The sequence below is a fragment of the Heloderma suspectum genome, chromosome 2 (assembly GCF_057233095.1).
Source record: "Heloderma suspectum isolate Gila_16-S chromosome 2, 16-S_ref, whole genome shotgun sequence".
In the NCBI taxonomy this organism is placed as follows: Eukaryota; Metazoa; Chordata; class Lepidosauria; order Squamata; family Helodermatidae; genus Heloderma; species Heloderma suspectum.
The window spans coordinates 242483785-242497488 of record NC_139459.1 but is presented as its reverse complement, the minus strand read 5'-3'; the positions used below and the strand labels follow the sequence as shown (position 1 = coordinate 242497488).

Genomic DNA, 13704 nt, shown 5'->3' with positions numbered 1-13704 from the left:
CCATGCGAGCTTGACATTTACTCCCAACTACCTTTATGTGACCAGATCATTTTTACAGCTGAAACCAGTGTTTTATTTAAGCTGCCTGGTGCTAGGCATTTTGGATCTAATGTTAGGGTCCTGGAACTAGTTGCTTCAATATCCTTCATTAGTTAGGAGTGTTTCTTTCTACTGTATAAGCAGGTTGGCTGGGGAAGAGAGTATCTTCAAGTATTTGCAGAGTGCTTTTTCCCCTCCATAGCCAGCATCCAGGGTTAGAGAGGTGTGTTTTAAGCCCCAGTATCTCTCTTTTCATATGTAAACAAGAGTAAATATTAAAGAGGAAAGGTGAGAACTGAATTTTTGCATTGCAACATTTTTGCTCTACGTAACACCAGAAAGAACTGTGTTTAGTTGGTCATTGTGGAAAACAGGAGGTTGAACTACATAGGCCATTGTTCTGATCCAGCAGGCTCTTCTTATTTTCTTATTCTTTACACTGTTTTTACAACAAAAGCTACTATATAAATAGCAGTTTGACCTGATGGGTTTGTCTAATTTAATCACACACAGTGATGTAAAATGCGAAGGAATTGCTAGTGTATATTGCAGTCTGCTAGATGGGTAAACGAAGCTATCTCAGGATCTTGCTCATTTGTTACTGCTCAGATTCCATAAATGTGGAATTTATGAAATAATCTGAGATTCTTTGGGGATTCACTTCAGATTTCTTCAGCCTTATGCCTTGGAGCAGAAAGGTCAAAGTTTGCATTAATGTTTTCCTGGGCACTCTAATGTCATGTAGAAGTCAGTAAATATCTTTTGACAGAACTTTTATAAAGTATATTGCCATTTATCACTAACTTCAAAAGAGAGGGAAATTAACTGAATAGAAACTTTAAAACTAGAAACTTTAGGACAGGCAGCTATTTTATTACAAAAATTTTCATAAGACACTATCCATGTTTTCCCATATTTCCCATATATAATCGGGGGGGGGGGGTTATTGCTTCATTTTAAATACCTTTGTTTCAAGACTATTTTTTTCTGTTTAGCACTCTACTTATTGATTTTCTGCTGTATAAGAATTTAAGTTAGGATAACAATCGTGATTATATCTGACATTTACAGGACAGATTTTTTTATTGATTTTTTTTCTTCACCGGATAGTTTTGTTCTGTACTGTTACTAGAATGCTAAATATTTTAAAACAGGACTTTAGAGCCTACATCTTTTAGGAAAATAGCTATTGTCAGTTTAAAGCAATGTAATCAGCCAACCAACAGTTCCATTTGCCATTCCTCTGAGAGCTTATTTATGCTCAGTATTAAAAATCTTTAGCATTAGTTTTAACTTTTCAGACACTGCACTTTCTGCAGTACTTAAAATCAGAAAAGAATGATACACGGTTAAAAACAAGATCAGAAGCAGGCTTCTAAATTGATCATTCCCACACAACTGATTTCCCTATTATATATAGAGGAAACTATCACATGGCATACTATTGCCATTCTTCTTTTCTAGCATGGCTCCTGCAGCCTTCCCCAAGCTGGTGCTCTCCAGATATGTTGAACACCCAGCCAGCTGCTGGCTGTTTTAGAGTGTTAAAAGTCAAATCTAGCACTTTGAATTGAGCCTGAAGACAAACTGAGAGGACTGAAGATCCTTTGACATTGGAGTGATATGTTCACGGTAGGCAGACTCACTGCATAATCTAGCCTCTGCATTCTGCACCAGTTGAAGCTGAGGGCGTAGGAGCCTTTTCAGAAAAAGTTGATGACTCTTAACATAAAATGATGATGGGCATGCATTATCTCTGAAGAAATGATTCATATTTCCTTGAAAATATACTGGTTCCTGGGAATTATAGAAGAGAGGGGTAGAAAGATAGAGAGAGGGAGAGAAAATCACCATAAGCAAAACAAAGATAAATGTATTTTGTGTAACATCTAACCCTAACTTATTCTCAGGGTTAACAAACACAGTTGGAAGCATCTCCTTCCAAAAACGCAGACAAAGAGCACACACTGAGGGTGAATGATAATGATGTCTATGCCCTACTGTCATTCTGGTAACAAGTTGCCGTGATCTACACAGGATTACCAATAACACACGAACACAAACCCGTTATACATGTAGCCAGTTCTCTGAGACTGCATGTGTGGTCTCTTGTACATCATTCAGTTTTCCTCCATTGTATGTATGGTACTCCATTGCTATGATTTTAACACCTATCATGCATTTTTGTTTTTCGTAAATGTATCCAGCCCTCTGAGCATACCGAAAAGACTCAGTATCAGCCTTAGTGGCAAGCTGCCAGTTTGCATGTAACGACAATTCAGGGGTTGTTTAACCCATGAATTGTCAGGGCTGCACACAAGCGAGGGAGAGTGCAGCCTCTCACACACTCACTACTTGTGTCCAGTTTACAAAGCAACCTAGGAAGGCCCAATTCCTGGGTTGTGCTCCATTACATCCAAATCTTGCTCTTAGTTTCTCCCAAAACCTTGTTCAGAGGTTAAAGTCTGAGTTGTTTCTCCCTGAGCAACTGTCATGGAGCACAACCCAGAAATGGGACGTTCCTGAGTTGTTTTGTAAATCGGAAAGGAATTGGAAGCTGTGAGCAGGCAGGAAGCAGCACAATTGCTCGCTCCTGCACAGCCTTGACACTTCATGGAATAAACCACCCATGAATTGTCATTATGTGCAAACCACGTCATAATGTTAAACCTGCTTACAGCTGGATACTCTTATTTGTTTAGCAAGATAAGCTGCAAGGGCCCTGATCTGGACTAGTATTCTGGTATGCAGGGAGGTGGCATTTAACCCTTTCATCTCTGTGCTGTTTTCCCATTGAAATGTATCCACATCACCCTGATTAAAAAGGGTTTTCTCTTTGTGTTAAATCATATCATTCGGTTTAAAGATTGTATAATCAATTGTTTAAGGAAAGCTTAAACAGACTGATATGTTGCTAAAATGAGAGCTTGCTTATAGTTTTTTGGATTCATTAGCTTTGTGAGGCATCCATTGCCCTCTAGATTTCCAGAGAAGTAACTGAACAAGCCTCATTCTTGACCTGGTTTCCTATAGTTGTACTGGAAATGCTGAAGCTATAACTACGTGTTGGCACCCAATTAAAAAAAATGGAAGTGATTTAATTTCCTGGCTAGTTATATCTGGTTTCTAAAAGACAGCAGGATATTTTTTTTCAGCATGTTCAGCTTCCAGTTTCAGCTAAACAGTTTCATTTTCTGCCTTCCATTCAAGCTGGGAACATTTTTAATTACCTCTAGTACTAAGCACTGTCAACAGAGTAACTACAAGTGAATAAAGTCAGTGCACATAATTTCAGAGCAAGAAACGGGATTATAAACCACTTCTGGATCAAAAACATCCCTTTGAATACATTTATTTTTCCTCTTTGTTATTAATCATGATTTTTGTATTAATTTGTATTGTGCAAACAAACGGCCTAGCATTGTGGCCACTTTTCAGTCCTAAATGTAAAATAAAGGGAAGTCTTTCTCTTCTGCAAATTGTATTTTCAAATGTCATACTTGTCTTATATTTGGAAACTGGAGTATCTGACTGTGAGTCAAACTACACATGACAGTCCATCTTGAATGTTTGTTCCAAACATTTTGTTTGTGTGTGTGCAGACGGAGAATGGGGTTAATAGAAAGCAGTTGTCTGAAGCTGCAATCTGGAGGGATGCTTATCTTATTCCCTGTGAGCCTTCTTTCTTTTTCCCTGGGGGTGCAGGGAAAACATATGAGAATCTGACTGAGCATCACAGGTAGTTTAACCCTGTGATCAGTTGATGTTTTCTGGTTGAAAACCCCCCAAAGCTCACAATTAAATAGGATAATCATTGTAGATGGATTGCAATATGGCTCAGAGTAAAAACCTAACGAATTCATTAGGAAGATACTCTCTGGGTATAGCAGAGAGCAGACTGAAGCTAATATTTGTATTGATCCAGCAGCCAAGAGTATGTTAATATGTTAATTGCATGTATATATTCTGTTGCTCAAGAAGATGTTCATTGTTTAGAAGATGGTGTGTGAGTACATTCTTGTGACCACCCTGAAGGATTACAAAGTTGAATAGCTTGGTAAAGGAAAACAGTCGGATGTGAATGGATCAAATATCCTAATAATTTAGCTCTGAGATCTTTGCTATTTTCAAGTTGGAGCCACTTTGACCAAGCCCTCTTGTGGGCCTTTAATGGGACATGGGGAGCCTCTCCTCTTCCCGTCCTGATCAAGTGGCAATGCTGTGCATCAGACCCGGCTGAAGGCCTTTTCAAGCCCCTTTTCCCCATCCCCATCATCAAAGCAAGACCTCAGCTGTAAGTCACCAGGCAGGGAAATTCCAACAGGCTAAATTGGTCCTTGGATTGGAATGGATCTGTTTCTTGTCACTGAGAGTGCGCTCTGCTCTACTCAGTGCTGCAAAATCTCGTAGCGCAGGTCCACTCTCTTGCCCATGTGTTAAATTTCCTCTCTACCTCCAGTGGCTGCGCAGTACGCCACTGCAGCTAAACAGTCATGCTGCTCTTTGCCTCTTGGGCTCCTCCCTCACCACATCTAATTGGCAAATTACTCCTCCGTTCTCCTTACTCACCCCAGCCACTTTACAGCTGCAGAACTTCAGGCCTCCTGATTCCTCACCCTGAAGCCTCCCCCAGTAGCCCAGAGCACAGCAGCTGGCCCGTCAGGAAAGCAAACGACAAGGCAAATCTGGAGAGTGAGCAGCTACTGCAGAGAAAGAATGGGGGGAGGGGTAGAGCTGTACTTGAGAAGACTGGGAGCCAGCAGTAGCCCTTGGGCCTTGCAGTGAAGAATGCTGACCGAGCTCATAAAATCACAAAATGGGTTTTGACTTAGGTCATCTTTATTCTAGCAAACCAATACTTCTTCTATTATAAATGCATGTAATGAATAAAATAAATAAATAAAACTGACCTTGAATTAGGTATATTCCATGGGAGGAAGCAATGGAAAGGAACAGACTGTAATATCAAGCATTATAAACTATCAACGTTAATCCTATCAAACAGTTTCCAATTCTCAATTCCTGTCCCTGGGACCAGTGTCTTAGCTTTTTACTATATATTTATTAGAGTACATATTCAAGAAATGCTATTGTGGGAATTAACCCATGTCAAGGTAGGCAAAAAGAACATATGAATAAAGCCATGAAGATAAATAATTCTACAATCATTCTATCATAGTCCTGGATACGTACTTCAGTCAGCTCACAGGAATGTCAGTGAATCACAATTATGTTCCGTCACATCAATTTAGTACTATTCCTCTCAGAGAATTAGATGATGGTTACCAAAATGTGGCTAAGAATAGGGGGCCACATAGTATTATCTGCTCCCATGTGTGATAACTGCTGATGACAGCTACTTTCCATACGTTGTGTTTTTGTTTTTGTGTTTTGCTTTTTTATTTTATGCACAGATGGAGTAATGGCTACTTTCCCCCCTTGGAAATGTCAAATCAAATGCAACTGAGTGTCTTGAAAAGTGTTTATATTTCAATTAGTGTGTTTTTTAAAGTATATATTGCGAATTCCAAAAGAATGGTTCCAAACAAGGCAGATTCCGCTTATTGTACAACATTTTAATAGTTTTACTGGAACCTAGCCCAAAATGAAAACTTGAGCACTGTTTCTAATTGGTTGGCAAAGAGTTGCTAAGACAAGCTTTGGCTTTACAAATCCAAACACAAAGTTGGTGCTGATCCAACTCCCATTTTAAATTCTCTATCTTTCTGTCTCTCTCACACGCACATGCACATATTGCTATTTCTTATTTAATTTCTTATCAAAATAACCCTTGAAAGAGTGCTAGATATGTTTGCAATCCTAGATCATTTACAGATGTTCAGATGTTATTACATTTTCCCTTTGTCATTTGTACAGATCAGCTCCATTGTTCTCCATTCCTAGAAAGCTTTAATTTTGGTGGTAGTTCGTCCTGCCCTAGCTCCATTTTTCTGCCAAGCTGTTTACATTCTGATTTGAGATGATTGTGTAGTTCACTGGATAATATACAAGCAGCGCAGTTTGTTTTCTTTCTTTTTTCTTTTTCAAAGCCTGAAAGTTGTCTTTCCATGATGCTCTACTGCCACCTAGAAATGAAGTGTTGGAGTGCAGTTTAATGTCATACCATACAGCTGCACTTCCCAAGGCTGTGTACTTGTCTGCCTCTTATTTATAACGCCAGCAAAAGTTTCCACTTTACTGTCTCTGTCTGAAATAACAACCCAATACTACTATTGAAAGCATTTAAATTTCTACTATGTGTTGGCATTGTCACTGTGGTAACGGATTTACAGAGTTATTTGCCTGTGCTTTCACGTAGTATACATACACAGTGGAAGTGAAGAGCAATGTTGTGCGATTAAAACATTCAGTCCTATGTCAAGGATTTAATCTCTGGCATTGTTTTTGGAAATTCAGTCTGAGGACCACCTGATGGCCAGTTGAGTTCCCATTTTAGCAAAATCTTGCTGTCAGAGGGAATAGCCCTCTTGTCCCCTCAAAGCATAGCCAGTGTGTACTGCTGGCCCAACCGTGATGCGCTCTTCAGTGTCTGTGGCTTTCATCCTTCAACTCTCGCCAAGCCACTGTCTCCGACTGCCTCAGACGATTGTAGCCTCTGATTCAGCAACAGCAAACCAAGCTCTCTAGGAAGAAACATTCACATAAGCACTTATCTTCTTGAAAGGAAATCCCTTCTTAGAATCCAGAGTTGTCCTTTTGAGGGGACAGCAATCGCTGATTTAATAAAATGCCATTTTTCAAGCTCTCCTTAGGGCATTAGAGTACTATGTTCTCTAATTATGCATTATCATATTTCCAGCTTTAAAACATTGGGGCACAGTTCAGCCAGATTCTTATTTATATGTCTCGCTGATTTAAGTGGCAAAGATTAAGCATGTGTTTAACTTTCCCACTGAAAACAGTGAGACTACCAAGCGCTTCACCTAGGTTGGATCATGCCCTTAGTTTCTACCGTTCAATAAAATTTGAATTCGATATTTTTGTCTGAGAAAAAGAGACATTTCATGGACCAGGATCCAAAGACTTATAATGCTAGACCAGTGGAATTTGACTTTCTTTTCCCATTTGAACAGCAGATAACCCCCATGCCTTATCACAAATTGTTTATGAAACTGCCCAGCCCCTAAGTTGCAAAAACAGTTTTCCATGAGGCAAGTAAAGGCTGATGTTTGAGGAGAGAATAAAGCTAAATACTCTGTGGACCCATGGAACTAACTTCATGGATCTTTAGTCCTGCCATGGTTATAACTTAACCATTCACACTTAATTAATTAATTAATTAAATGATGTGTTACCTTTTGGTCCAAATAAGGACCCCAAGGCAACTTACAATTAAAAATTAAAACAATTGAAAAACAAATTTAAAACTTTAAAAACATTGCCAATAGAAGAATTAAGAGCAGGAGAGAATCCTAAAAACAGACTGTGGAGCTAATATGTTTAAAATACAAAAAAGATATACAGAACAAAAGTGTTTTAGCAGCCCCCCTAAAACTAAACAATCTAACTTCCTTCAGGAGACAGTTCCATAGGCAGGTGCTACCACGGAGAAGGCCCTGTCCTGAATTCCTACCAACCTAGCCTCTCTTGGTGGTGGGGCATGGAGAAGGGCATCCAAAGAGGATCGTAAATTATGGGCAGGTTCATATGGGAGGAGGCAGTCTTTCAGATACCCTGGCCTCAAGCCATTTAGGGCTTTCTAGGTAAGCACCACCATCTTGAATTGTGCCCAGAAACAAATTGGTAACCAGTGCAGTTGATACAAGACCAGTGTAAAATGGTCAACAAAGCAATATGGCTGCTGTGTTTTGCACTAGCTGGAGTTTCTGAACACTCTTCAAAGGTAACCCGAGGCAGAGCATCTTGCAATAATCTAAGCAGGAGGTGATTAAAGTGTGGCCAGATCTGCTTTCTCCAGGAAGTGGCACAACTAATGCACTGGTCAAAGTTGAGCAAAGGTGCTCCCGGCTGCAGCAGTCACCTGACCCTCCAGGAACAATGCCAGGTCCAGAAGCACCCCTAAGCTGCAAACTTCAGAGGGAGTGCCACCCCATTCAAAACAGGCTGTACTTCCAACCCTAGATTAGCTTTCCCAATCTAGGATTGGAAATTAACAGTACGTAGTCTAGATTGAGCTTCAGCTTGTTAACCCATGTCCAATCCATCACTGCTTCCAGGTGACAATTCCGGACTTCCACAGACTCCTTGACATATCCGACTGAGCATGGGCAACAGCCCATTTCAAGTCCTGCTCTGTGGTGTTGATGTCAGCAAAAATGTTGTTCTTTTCTACCACCATTGCATCAGCACAATGTCACCCAGCAGAGTTGTTTTGAGCTGTAAGGGGACTGTTACATTCTGGGCTCCATGTATTGAGGGGCAATTTTCAGCAACTCGGTCTGACATGTTTGCAAAACTTTCCTGAGAAAATAGCTCTCATCCTTCTGGCTTGGATTCCACATTGAGAGCAGGTGGTGATTGAGCTGCTTGTCCAGTCTAATGGATGAGTTTCATCATGTTCAACCTGGGGAGGTAGACAAGTTGCTTGGAGGAGTGAGACCAACCCACTTATTTTTGGAACCTTGTCCATCCTGATTAGTAAAAGTTGCCAGAGGGGGACTGGCCAACTGGAGAGTGGAGGTGGTAAATGCTTCCTCCGAGGAGGGCTGTGTCCCAATCCCTTTAAAGGAAGCTGTGGTAGGCCATTTTTGGAAAACAACCACAACAACCATTGTTGGATCCCACCACTCTAGATAACTATTGGCCAGTCGCCAACATTCCTTTTCTGGGTAAGGTCTAGTGAGTGGTGGCGACTCAACTTCAGGCCTTTTTGGATGAAGCTGGTTATTTGGATCCTTTTAGATGTGGGTTCGGGCTGGATTTTGTGACTGAAACAGCCTTGGTGGACAACCTACGCTAGGAACTAGACAAGGAGAGTGCCTTCCTATTGGACCTGCTGGACCTTTCAGCAGCATTCAGTACCATCCACCATGGGATCCTTCTGTGACATTTGGCCAATATGGAACTTGGAGGGACTTGTGTTGCAGTGATTCTGATCTTACTTGGCTGAGTGCTCCCAGAAAGTGGTGATGTGGGACTGTTGCCCTGCCCCATGGTCTCTGGGGTCCCTCAGAGCTGTATTTCTTCTCTATGCTGTTAACGTCTATATGAAGCCACTGAGAGAGGTCATCTGGAGTTTGAGGGTTGGGGGTCACTTTGTCATCAGGTGGACATCTGCTGCTGTGCTGCTAAAGATCAGAGCAGCCTGTTCATATAGTCCTCCCATCCAGAGGTAGGCTGTTCTGTCAGCTTGGCCATTCTCTCTCTGCTGTGGCCACAGGCTGCTGCCCGAGGTTAAGAGCCACAGGGCAAGAGCCCTTAGGCTTCAGCCTCTGGCCTCTGGCTTCAGCTGTATACCTGCAAGGAAAGATGACTCTGAAGACTCTGCTACTCCAATCAGTGTTCCCCCACAGCAGGAGCAGGCAGCTCTTCCTCCTGAGCATTTTCTTGCATGTATATCATGGTAGAGGTAAACTTCACATATCACTTATCCTAGCTGAGTATTACATCACCTCTATAATATCAAAAGTCATTTAAAGAATCCAAAGGGCAAAAATCTCAAGGGTAAAACCTCCCTGCAGAGAGCAGTGCAATTCAGAATAAATACTTATGTCCCTTTGGGCAGAAATAGTAGTGACTGTCCTTGTAAAAGGCCGTATCTTCCTTTCTTGATGCAAGGGAAAGGCCCTTCTCTTTGTCCCACCATCATCTGATGTGCATTTAGCAGGAATATGAGAAAGAGCCTTCTCAGTTGTGCCTAGATCTTGAAGCTCTGTCTGGAGGGAGGCTCATTTAGCTTCTGCAATGGTCTTCTGCTGGCAGGCAAAACCCATTAAAAAAAAAAATTAAACAGGTGTTTCACCCACAAAGCTAATTTGTTTTTCCCTGCTGCTCTGTGTTTTAATCAGTATTCTAATTTAATGATGTTTTAATGGCTGCCATTATTATATGCGCTTAGCTGATTTTGGATGGTTTTATATTGTTTATTTGTGATGTTATTTTTAAAGCATTTATTGTGGATTTTATTTTTATTAGCCACCTTGCAGATCCAGCCCTCCATTGAGTGAGGGTGAGACCCTTGCCTCAGGTGGTGGATCAGGAGGGGAGGCAGATTGCGTGCACTCCTATCCACCACAGGGAGGGCCACCCACCTCCACCGGCCATGTTTTTGTTTTTGTGTTTGCTGGTGGTAGCTGCTGCTGCTGCTTCCCCACAGCAGACTGGCACGAGCAAGGCCCAATTCCTCACTCTGACAAAGGACTCCACAGAGTGAGGCATCAGGGCAGATGCTTCAGAGAGCTCCACCAGTCACTTTCCTGCTGCAGCATATGCTGCAGTAGGAAAGCATCCTGCATGGTTTTCCAGAGTGCCCACCAAGCCATAATAACGCCTTGGTCTGAGGGGTCCTTCCTCAGAGCGAGACAATGTGGGTGAAGTGTCCCTGAAGACTGCCTGGGCCATGACAGCATTGATGGGCATAGACTGCTTGCACTGTCGCTGCTTACATGGCAACAAAAAGGGAGGCAGCAGCGGTAGCAGCGCATCATGTTCCACTGGCGCTGCCACCTGAGGCATTTTCTGTGAAGATTTAAGGAATAAATGTAAGAAGTAAAAAAGGGAATATCGGATATGAGCTGTATACTACAGAATGGTGGCAAACAGTAGAATGTGAAACAGCCAGTTGTTTCATCTTCATTCAAGTGTGATGTATGAACAACAGAGAGATTAAATACTTTATGGGGAGTGTGCATTTCCAAATAGTTGTAATACTTCCTCATGTTTTCAGCACTATGCAACTTAATTTCTGTATCTACGGTGAGGCAATATTTTTCCAAGAACCAATCAAATATGCGCTAAATTGTGGACAAGGTTTTGAGATCTCTTCATTAGGCAAGATGTTCTAAAAAAAAGCACATTGTGGTGCGGGGAGATGGTGGGGAAGGCTGAGTCAGTCTTGAAACCTGCATGGTCAGAGTCTTAAGATGAGTTAGTGAAGGGTTGGTGACACTGACTTGGTGTCATGCGGGCTATACCTAGGATTGTCAGGAGAAAGAAGCACATAATGGCTGATCCCCCAATTTTTAAAAATAAAAAATCCAACAGTTACTCAGACTTGTCTCCAACCTTAGATGAAACACAGGTTCCTTGGTAGACAGACAGCTCAGTTTGAGCTTCTGGATCATATCCTAGACTCTGTATGACAGTTCAAATAGACTGCTCACTTGAGGGAATTATATTAAAGGCAAAACTGAAGTACTTTGGCCACATCATGAGAAGACAGGATACCCTGGAGAAGATGCTGATGCTACGGAAAGTGGAAGGCAAAAGGAAGAGGGGCCGTCCAAGGGCAAGGTGGATGGATGATATTCTGGAGGTGACGGGCTCAACCTTGGGGGAGCTGGGGGTGGCAACAGCCGACAGGAAGCTCTGGCGTGGACTGGTCCATGAAGTCACGAAGAGTCAGAAGCGACTGAACGAATAAACAACAAACCATCATCTCTAAAACTGCATAGCAGACTGTCCAAGTTTAAAAAAATAAGACCACTGCACTGCTGGACAATCTGCTTCAGAGAATTTCCCAGCCCTCCAGAGCAGATTTTGAGTCATGGGGAAATGCTTCCATCAGTTGAATTGTAGAGGTGGGTCCAACCCACAGTACTGCAAATACGATGTTTCTTCTTTTGTGGAATTTAGCAAACAGGGATGGTTGGCCTTTAGCATGGCTCATGCATTGCTCGTCCACAGTTCGCTAAAGCTGAACTAACACTGTGGTTCCACCCACACTTAGTATATTGTAATATTCCCATTACACTTCCATAACATCCATCCTATGGAAAGGATTACTACACCCCACAGCACTCCCAAGCAAAAAAGTGTGGATCTCTTGTGGGTCATCTATGTGTTTGTATTTTGTGTATGCACACTTGCAATTTGCCACCCCCTCAAAAAAGATTTTTAAGGCAAATGCCAGCTTTTGAAAATTTAACAGGAGAGGGGCAGCATTGCAGGACCCCTAATGGCTGAAGTACAAGCAGTCAACACTGGTTAAAATTCTGCTAATCAGTAGTTTGTTGGGAGGAGTCGTCAGGGAGGGGGGTTGAATCAGGTCCTCTACTCCCTCTCCTGAAGAGGGAAGTAGCTAATGCAGGTTAAAATCTCACCTATCAGCAGTTTGAGAAGGAAGGTGCAAATGGGAGAGATCCTAAATCTTGTCCCCCTCCACTGGGCTCTCTCCCAAATACCTCATCTGTGGAATTTTAACATTTCTGAAAGCACTACATGGGTGGAGGGCAGGTTACGGTGGCAGTGCAGTGAGGTAGCATGGGACAAGTGGTGCCAAAAGATCTGCCTTCACCAACCCCATCACCAACTGTATCATGGACCGCTCCTTTGCACCAGGTTAGTTAACAGTGCCTTGCCAATCCACACATGAAAGGATGGCATTGCATTGTAACTCAGAAAATCACCACAAACCAGGTTTTCAAAACAACAAGAGGACAACAAAGATAACACTGGAATGCACTAGACGTTACCGGATTTTTGGAATACTTGAGTGAGCAAATTATTTCTATTCCAGAGAAAAAAATCACCCAGAATTTTTGCCTTGATAAACGTTTGCAAAGGTTAATTACTGCCAGTAGTTTTAGATTTACATCTAAACCCTTGCTCTCAGTCATTAGTGTATTCTAACTGCACATATTGACTCAGTCCAGCATTTTTATTTTTCTTATGGTCGCTGGTGAAGGTGAAATTGGATGACTGCAGTAGAAGCTTGAGTGTCATAGTTAAATACCTTGCTTCCTAATTCCCATCTCTCTTTGTTTTCTCTTTTAGTGTGGAAACAGTAAATGATGGGCATTTTCACAGTGTGGAGCTGGTAATGTTGAACCAGACCTTGAACTTGGTTGTAGATAAAGGTGCTCCCAAGAGCCTTGGCAAGCTGCAGAAACAGCCCGTGGTTGGTCAGGACACTCCTCTCTACATTGGAGGTGAGTTTCACTTTCTGCAGGATTGTCACTGAGGATCCAACCAGATGTTACATGCGGACCTCGGGATATCCACTATTGTATCCATTTTTCTAAATAGCAAATGCAACCAGGGGACAATTTGGGTCAGGGCTGGAACAGTGGGAGTGAGGATTTTAACCCCATGCCATTTTCCCAATCCAAATTACCCTGCTAAAACTGTTATTTTGTCCCGTGGTGTTCACAGAGTAACAGAGCCATCCTAATTACGCACGGACAGGATTTGCCACCAACCAAAACCGTTCCTTAAAATAAGAAAAAAGAATTAAGAAATCTTTGTAGAATTATTTAGTTTATGTTTCTACTATTCTACAACTGAACAATTGCAGCAAACTCATGCCTGTAGTGAAAATGTGCATTAATTGCACAGGGAACCATCAAAAGGGAAACCAGAATGAAAAAGATGGCCATCTTGTAACTCAGGGAATTTTGTGCCATGATTAATAAAAAGCAGAAGAAAAAAGACAAGCAAGGGTACAAGAACAGGTAAATGAATATGGGATGCCTGTCCAGACACATTTTTGCACTGTTTAAGGCTTAGGATCAGCTAGCTACAATA

General features: G+C 41.8%; 1 protein-coding gene across 1 annotated transcript in view; it reads left to right on the top strand.

Annotated features, from left to right (window-relative positions):
• The window catches only part of SLIT3 (slit guidance ligand 3), a 693114-nt gene that overhangs the window by 667066 nt on the left and 12344 nt on the right, over nucleotides 1-13704 (top strand). The window contains exon 33 of the mRNA XM_084838630.1: nucleotides 12955-13109. Coding sequence (XP_084694756.1) covers nucleotides 12955-13109 — 155 coding nt within the window. The remainder of the gene's footprint in view (nucleotides 1-12954; nucleotides 13110-13704) is intronic.